General features: G+C 40.9%; 1 protein-coding gene across 1 annotated transcript in view; it reads right to left on the reverse strand.

Moving 5' to 3' along the window:
• Positions 1-9,153, reverse strand: part of RASEF (RAS and EF-hand domain containing) — a 109,003-nt gene extending 99,850 nt beyond the window's left edge. Inside the window, exons 1-3 of the mRNA XM_077749546.1 lie at positions 9,085-9,153; positions 6,647-6,724; positions 3,833-3,936 (exon numbers count right to left, since the gene is read on the reverse strand). Of these exons, the coding sequence (XP_077605672.1) occupies positions 3,833-3,936; positions 6,647-6,724; positions 9,085-9,153 (251 nt within the window). The remainder of the gene's footprint in view (positions 1-3,832; positions 3,937-6,646; positions 6,725-9,084) is intronic.
• Positions 9,154-9,364: the final 211 nt, after the last annotated feature.

Here is a 9,364-nt window from a genome sequence, read left to right on the forward strand (position 1 = left end):
ATTCAGAGCTCAAGAACATCTTTGTTAAAATATACATCCATAAAACTGACCAGATGTGATGAAAGGGCTTAGGCAGCAACTGCCCAGAGGTAATCAGTGTCCTACTCAGTAAGTGGAAATAATAATACCAGCCCTGAACACTTCTCCATGTGTGTTAGTTACACGATGTGTAAAAAATTACCCTCAAACTTAGCAGCTTAAAATAATAACCATGTATTATCTCTGTTTCTCTGGGTCAGGAATCCAAGTACAGCTTAGCTGAGTGGTTCTGGCTCAAGGTGCCTCATGAGATTATAGTCAAGCTGCTGAGAGGGCTATAGTCTCATCTAAAGGCTTGGCTGAGGGAACATTTGCTTCCAAGCTCATTCACATTGGTTGCTGGCACATTGTTGTTTTTCCTTACTGTCTGTTGGCCACAAAATTTAGTTCTTCACCATGTGGACTTCTCCCTAGATTGCCTGAGTGTCCTTATGATGTGACAGCTGGCTTTCCCCACAAGAAATAATAGGGAAAGAGAGAGAGAGAGAGAGAGAGGGAGAGAGAGAGAGAGAAGCAGAGAGAAAGCTGTCCTAGATGGAAGTCTCAGTCTTTTATCACCTACTCTCACATGTGAGATGGTATCACTTCTACTTCTACTGTGTTCTACTGGTCTCACAGACTAATGCTAATATAGTGTTGGAAGGGACTATTTAGGGCATGAATTCCAGGAGCTGGGAATCGTTGGGAGCTCTCTTGGGAACTGGCTACCACAATGGTAGAATAGGATTTAATAATGCTAACTGTGATTGACTAGTAAGTGTCACTAAAGCAGCTATTTTGTTATACCCCTTGACTTGCTTGGGGCCCAGGAATGCAATAAGAAAAAATAGATATATCTGACCAGTAAAGGGTGGGTATTGCAGTAGAAGCAAAATTACAGGGAGGAACAGCAAGAACATTGAAGACAAAAATTTTTAAAAGGCCGCCCTGCTATGGACTGAATCATAACCACCCCCTCGCCTCCAATTCATATATTGAATCACTAACTCCCAATAAGATGCGATTTGGAGATGGGGCCTTTGGGAGGTAAATAGGTTCAGATTAGGTCATGAGGATGAGACCTTCATGATAGGATTAGTGTTCTTATAAGAAGAGACACCAGAGAGCTTGCTTGCTCTCCCACTGCCCCCATCATATGAGAATACAGCACAAAGGCAGCCATCTGCATGCCAGGAAGAGAGAGTTCTCAACAGAACCCTATCTGTTGGGCTGATCTCAAACTTTCCAGCCTCCAAGACTGTGAGAAATAAAATTAGGTTGTTCAAGCCACCCAATCTATATGGTAGCCCAAGCAAACTATGCATACCCTAAGTTAGAACCTAAGTTAGAAGTAGGTTAGCCTATGCTAAACTATACTATAAGGCCAGAGAGTCATAAGGGAGCAGTGGTTCTGAGTATACCATTTATAGACACACACACACACAGGTATGTATATATACATGTATGTATGTATATATATGTATATATACATACATGTTACATATATTGTACATTTGACTTTATTCAACATTAGTGAAGGTAGCCCCACACTATGGCATAAGTGAGACTGTCCCTCAGGTTGGTAAATGTTGGTCCCCTTGGAATATAGCCTCCACTGGAGGACTGGTCTATGAGTTCCAATATTCTGGGGAAGGGCAATTATGATTTGAGAATTTAAGAGGAAATGCTGACTGGGGAGAAAGAAAGGTGGCAATTCAGGAACCATGAGGTGACAGGTGTCAGGACCAGTTGTAATCAGTGAAATAATTCCCTGGGAGGTAGCTGTGCAAGAGAATTGAAGGAGCTAAACACCAACAGGAAAATCTTGAGATCTCAGCCTCGGGACACACTGCTTAGAGTTGTGTATTGAGATCATTCTCCCTCAGAGATTGCTCAGTGGGCTTCAGCAGTGGATCTGGATTCATAAGCATCACTGCAGTAGGGGATACCAGAATCTACTGAACTATCTTCAGCATCATCCCTTGCAGCAGCAGGAAGCAATGGCCATAGTGGACTCATGACCTTCCAGTCTCTTCACCTGCGTGAAGCTGGATAGACTCCCTCCTCTTGATTATATAAGCCTTCAGGGTTCCAGGATAATTAGTGAGGAGGCCAACCAAAGAAGAAGCCAATAGATACCTTATCAATGAGGCAGGGATTGCTTAAACAAGAAATTAATGAGAAATACAGTTATGGGAGCACCTGGGTGGCTCAGTTGGTTAAGCGACCTACACTTGATCTTGGCTTAGGTCGTGATCTCACAGTTGTGAGATAGAGCCGCACATGGGGCTCTGCGCTGAGTGTGGAGTCTGCTTAGCATTCTCTCTCTGCCCCTCTCTTACTCACACGCTCTGTCTCTCTTTTGAAATAAATACACTTTAAAAATTGTTTAAAGAAACATAAATAGGGGTGCCTGGGTGGCTCAGTGGGTTGAGTGTCTGACTTTGGCTCAGGACATGATCTCCCGGTTTGTGGGTTGGAGCCCCGCATCTGGCTCTGCACTGACAGCTCAGAGCCTGGAGCCTGCTTTAGTTTCTGTGTCTCCTTCTCTCTCTGCCCCTCCCCTGCTCATGCTCTGTCTCTCAAAAATAAATAAACGTTTAAAAAAAAAACTTAAAAAAACAAAATGTAAATAATTGTGACCATATTTTAATTCAGTTTGTGAAGTAGTTCATATCAGACTATACATCTTATTTGTATGTATCTGTCTTGGGAAACAACTCTTCTGTCAGTTGATTGGATAAATCTATTTATATTTTCATTTATCATGGATTTTCTCTTACAAGAATCTATAGAGATTCCTTTCGGCCTAGCATATCATAGTCTACATTATAGACTCACGAATACCCTTAAAATGATGAACTGAAATGGATAATTAACTCATGATTCATTTTCTTAAACCAACTGGAAAAAAAAAAGAAAAATCTGCAAATTCCCTACCCTCTTTTGTTTATTCCTGTAGAGCTTAGGTCTAAATATTTGAGCTGGTGGCAGCTTCTGGCCAATGCATGGATTCCTGCATTGGTTACCTGCTGGCATCCACTCACATCAAGGCACCTTAAAAGTTTAAATAAAAAGGATTTAGTAGGGGCTTTTCATAAATCTGTACACTCAGTTTCCCCTCGCCTAGGTAACAGGTCAAGAATTGGTGTTTCTATATGGGGAAACATTAGGTTCATAGTTATGTAGCCAAGAGGAGAAGACACTTCAATGGAAATTATTGTTTTGCAAAGAAAACACATAACAAGGCAACTCAAATCACATTGCGCTTTACCCAAGTCTTACTTTCCTGGAGATGGAACTCTGTCTACTATGCCCCCCACATCTACTTGGTTAAGTACCATAAGCTCTAAGTATATAAACAAGTCTTACTTAGAATTTCATAGACTGTTCTGATCATCAGAGTCGTTTTAAAAGGTATTAAAGATAACTAAACGAAGTTTCCATGACCAGAGTTCAAATAAAGATCAGATGTCTTTGCCACTTTCATTTAAGTGTTTTTAACTATCAAAATCAAGAAAAAGAATAGAATTTTCTAAATGAAAAACTACTTGAGAAATCATTGTCACATTTTGGCAAGAGGAAAAACAGCTTTCATAATAGAGAAGGGCTTGTAATAGAAACGGCTACACAGATATTATAATAACAACTATATTTTAACTTCTTATTTATGTTACTCGTATTCTATGTTATCAATCTCTTAATTTAATCTCTAAATTACCTTGGAGAGTCAGTTTATAACCTCAAGCTTATGAGACAAAAATCGCCCCCAGGGTCTTCTTTTCTAGAGTCTTATTTCTAGAAACCGCCGTACCTTACGTGCCTTACTTCTCCAGGGTAGCAAATACGCATTTCTGAACGCCTCTGCTTGGCTTGCCTGGGAGCCATCAGTAAGAGCCGATAACAAGGGGTGTGTTTCTGGCAGCAGAAACGGCATTGCTTGCCTTTTATTCCCTTTTCCCTTTTCTAAAGGAAAGTGGACACTCACTAGAAAACTCACTAGACAGATTAAGGTGCTGGAGTAAAAAAATGCTGGTTTCATGCCCTTGTCCTCTGATGCATTCCTTTGTCCTTACAATGCAAACTTCCATCAAATTAGGGTACCCCTCTCTATTTATGTTGCATCTTAAAGATGAAAACAGTTCTTCTGCTGGGGAAAATATAGCACAGGATGTACATCCAGATGACTTGGTGTGGAGGCTGACATTGCTGCTTACTGATTAGGCAAATGTAGACAAGTTACTCAATTCCTTTGAGCCCCAGTTTCCCTTGGGGAAAAAATGGAAATAACTTTATCATTTAGGGTTATTATGGTGGTTAAATATATGTGTCTATGAAAGTGCTAATCAAATAGAAGGCAATCTTATTTTTTTTAATGTTCCTTTATTTTTGAGAGAGGCAGTGTGTGTAAGCCAGGAGGGGCAGAGAGAGGGAGATAAAAGTTTTGAAGCAGGCTCTGAGCTGTCAGCACAAAGCCCAGTGCAGGGCTCAAACTCACGAACCGCCAGATCATGACCGAAGCCGAAGTCAGATGCTTAACCAACTGAGCCACCCAGGCGCCCCTAGAAGGCAATATTATTAAAGAGGTGGCATATTGATGGACTTCCCAACTGTTACTCTGTCCCCCATGGTTTCACAAGTGGTGGCAGTCACTACTTTGTGGAACCTTTGATGCTGCTAGTGGTGTCATTTGCCATTCCAAAGTTCTCTTCCATCAGAGAGAGTTGTTTGTAGTGAGTGTTGCTCAGCTGCTAATACTCATTCAGTCTGATGGACAGAGCACATATTGGGCAGATCACTTGGGATCTGATCCCAGCCCTGCCATTGCCCAGCTGTGTAAGCTTGGGCAAGTCACAGCACCTCTCTGGGCCTTGATAATAGCCTCATTCTATTAACAGGTGTTCAGATTAGGGGATCTTTAAGGTTTTCTTCAGTTCAAAAATTCAGAGTCTACATACAATTAATTTAGAAGTTATATGACAAGGTATTGGTATTTCTTTAGGCTCCTCAACTATAGAATGGGCAGTGGCCATTTTTTAAATGGCCATAAAAGGTTTTTTTGACATTTGTCCACTGAGAGGTGAGATCTGTGTGCTCTCCCCTATAGAACTGAGCACACTTGTTAACTGCTTCAGTCAATGGAGTACAGAGGACATGATATGACATGAATTCCAAGGCCAGTTCATACAAAGTGATGCAGCTTCCTCCTGTTTCCTGGAATACTCACACTAGAGCCCTGAGCTACTGTGGATGAAGTTTCACTGTCCTGTGGCTGCCATTCTGTGGGGAAGCCCAAACCATAGGGAAAGGCCATGTATAAGTTCTTCAGTGACACTATCAGCTGAGTCCAGAGTTCAAGTCATCCCTGCCCAGATGCCAAACATGTGAGTAAGAGAGCCTCCAGGTGATTCTAGACCCTTTCAGTCTTCCCAGCTGAGGCACTGCAGAACAGAGATGAGCTATCATTCCTGTGCACTGTCCAAATTCACAAACCACAGAATGTGGTCATTTTACATGACTCAATTCCAGGGTGGTTTGTTATACAGTAATGGTAACTGGAACAAAGCCTAATAATACCATAGTATATAAAGATAGGAACTTGCCCTCCATGTCTTTTGCAGCTCTGAAATTTTGAGTTCAAAGAAAGTAGAGGAAATGGTCAGATGATAGGAGCAAATTAAGTAAATAGTACCGTGGCTCAGACCCTTTAGAATATCACCCTTAAGGCCATGCCCTTCTCTGGTGAATACGTGTGGGTAAGTGGGCTTCTGTCATGGAAGGCATTGTCTCTCTGACTGCTCTGCCTCCCCCTTACCTCTTCTCACCACCCTCATTCTTGCTTACATTTGATGGGGAAAGATGAAGACGTTAGAGCCATTTACTGATATTGTAAAGACAGACCCGTTAGGAATATAGAATTGTCGCTGTGCTGAAATCATATCCTAAATTTGCCCTTCAAAAAAATCTTTGGTCAGACAAAATCTCACACATCTCCAAACCTTGCACCCGTTTCTTTCTATTTCATCCTATTTCAGTCAGCATTGATGGGTCAGGTCGCTTCACAGAATGATGTTGGCTCATCTACCAAGACACAAAAATGTATCAGGCAGAACCCAGGCTTCTAATTCATCCATCTTTCCATAAGAGCGTAGTGGTTATTTCACTGATTTTTTAAAAAAAAGAAAGAAAGAGGGGCACCTGGGTGGCTTAGTCGGTTGAGCGTCCGACTTTTGCTTAGGTCATGATCTCGCAGTTCGTGTGTTCGAGCCCCGCGTCGGGCTCTGTGCTGACAGCCAGCTCAGAGCCTGGAGCCTGTTTCAGTCTGTGACTCCCTCTCTCTCTGACCCTCCCCTGCTCACGCTGTCTCTCTCTCTCTCTCTCTATCTCTCTCTCTCTCTCTCTGTCTCTCTCTCTCTCTCTCCTAGAAATAAACAAAACATTTAAAAAACAAAAAGAAAGAAAGAAAGAAAGAAAGAAAGAAAGAAGGAAAGAAAAACACACAGATCAAAGCTAGATTTCTAAAGAACAATGTGACCACTTTGCTGGCATCTGGTTATGATGCTCACAGAGGAGAGATTACCTCTGAGGGTTCGCAGATGGGTGCTGATTTCCACCAAGCTCACGTTACCTGAGAGCAAGGGCTGAGGATCAGACTGTCCAGTTTAGGACACTGTGTCACAATGCAATGGACAATCTGATCCCTCACCTACAGGAGGAAACAAACCAGAATTATTCTCAAGCACAGGGCTCTCAGAAAAGAAAAGACAGGACGATGAATCGTGTGTGTTAGCAGTAAAAATGTGCAAATTTTTTCCAGATGCATTACCATCATCATCATATTAGTAATTCTCATTTGAGCAGTGCCCAAGGTGTGTCGGATGCTAAGCTAGTCACTTCATATGCAGCAGCTGTAACCCTTGCAGTGGTCCTTCAAAATAGACATAATACCCCCACTTTACAAGAAGGAAATTGTGTGCCTGGGAGTTAAATTGCTGAGGCTGCCCCTCAGTAAATGGCAAAGCATACCATCAAATCTAGAGCTGATGGTCCCAAAGCCAGTATTTTTTCCTAAGCACTTTCGGTGAAGAACTAAACTGGTAAGAGTCAGTCATCTGATGCAAGCCCTGAGGCTCCTTGTTACTAACATTAGGAACTAATAAAGACCTTGATAAATTAATGATATAAAATGGAATTAGTTGTAAGATTCTAAAATGGATGTCAAGTTTAGGCTTAGTAGGTTCACTTTTAGGTTGTTATTAAAATAAAATGAGTCATGAAACACTAAGAAATTGAGGTGTTATGAAGGATCAGAATGCACCGAACTGGAGCCAGACAAGAAAATCAGGTCTAGCTGTGATTAACCACATTATTTTCTAATTTTTCTGCTTATTTCACTCACTGTTCATTATGTTTTTTTCACCATGTTAATAACTACTCAGCACTATCTTAGTAGGAAGATTTTATTCATCTACCTAAAATTATTATCATAAAACATAACTAAAATCACCTAATTGCAACTAGGATGGTACTAAGCACTGACTGAATACAGACTCAGATTTATTTTCCTTCTCATAGTTTATAATAGGACAGGATCTTAGGAGCCCTGTCCCTTTATATACATATAGATGTAGGCACCCATAGAGAAGGGGAAATCAACTCCTAAAGCCTTCATCTGCCCTTACATCTATATCTATCCATCTCTATGTTTTTATATAGATCTGTATCTATCCATGTGTATCATCTATCCATTTATTTATGATGTTTTATAATTATGCTGTAAGAATTATTGCCTTTACCCCATATAGTCTGGTTTAAGCGCACATTTACATTTATGCTCTTATATGTGTGAGTCCAAGCCCGCTTTTCAAACCTCGAGCTCTGTCTGGACCACAAAGTCTACAGTTTCAAGAGCAAGGAGACCTGCCCTTCCTCCATGGTGACTCTCAAGTACTTACTAAGAACCTTGGCACTTAGAGATAGTAAAGGGTCTTTGACTTTCCGGGACATAAGAAGACAGAAAATCACAAGAGAGATCCTATTCAGGATATCATGTTATGCTAAATGACTTTTTCATACACTCAGGTGACCCACTCTTTAAGGAAACCTTATGTAAGAGAACGTCAAACTTAAACAGTAGGCAAATTAGGCAGTACCTATTCATTTTACAATAATTCCAGACAAACTTCTTAAATATAATAAGCCTTCCCTATGCATTTAAAGCGAGGCTTAACTCACAAAATTTCAGCAAACACACAATTTACTGTGATATAGCCTTCACAGTCTGGTCTCAGCCCAGTCATTAAGTTAACACAAATTTACGTAGCGCTGACTGTATTAAAGCAACTCTGCCTTGTTCATGATCGACACTCAGAGTCCCAAGACCTTTTGGGTCTGGGCTCCAATTCTGTGATCTTATATGGCTGTTTTAGTGACAGAATCTATAGAATTCCCATTTGGGTATATAAACCAGAATGTCATGGAGGTGCTTTGTCCCATATTGTACTTAGATTAACTAAGGAACCTCAGATACTATAGTAATATAGCATTTCTTAAACTAGGCTCACACAATTTAAGTAATGGGCTCTGCCTATCTCATTCAAGATATCAAGTAATCCAACATGGCATACATACTGCTGATTTGGAGCTCTTCATATATTAGAAGTCAATGTCTAGACATGAAGTAAGATTAAGCTATTGTTACTGTGTGAGTTTGCTGTTTTGAGTAAAAAGAGATGAAGAATCTTGAGTTTGTGAAAGACTTCCCCAAACATTTCTAAATACATCATCAAGCAAGTTAAGAGCAGACTGTCAACTTTCAGTGGAGAATTCTTTTCAAGGGCATGACATTTTGATTAAAAGAAAAAGAAATGCAGTATTGTTCTTCTCTCATTACTTTATTCAGAGTAGTGTTCAAGGCAAGAACACTTCAGAGCTCAAGATGAGACTATAAAAGAGAAAACTGAGCACAAAAAAATTTTAATTCAGCTGCTTACAGCAGATCACCCTTCCACTGGCTTCCAATCAACCAGTATCAAAAAACATGATGATGTTCTCAGCCAGAAGTACCGTCCACTCAAAGTTCACAGAATTGCAGTTCATATTCAATTCGTGAAGATCAGCCTGCCCCACGGTCATGTCACCTTTTGGCTCATCATATGCGGAGGGAAAAGTCAGCCTGCCTTGCCCTTCCACATACCAGTGGAAACTGGGGGATATGGAGTGCGGGAGGGGAAGGGGAGACAAACAAAACACCTCGGTCCAGGCTTACTAGCTTTGTGACCTGTACCATATCTCTTTCAACCCTCAGAACTTCAATGACTCCACCTGATAATTGGGGATAATGTTG

The sequence above is a fragment of the Crocuta crocuta genome, unplaced genomic scaffold (genome assembly GCF_008692635.1).
Source record: "Crocuta crocuta isolate KB4526 unplaced genomic scaffold, BGI_CrCroc_1.0 scaffold99, whole genome shotgun sequence".
NCBI classification, from domain to species: domain Eukaryota; kingdom Metazoa; phylum Chordata; class Mammalia; order Carnivora; family Hyaenidae; genus Crocuta; species Crocuta crocuta.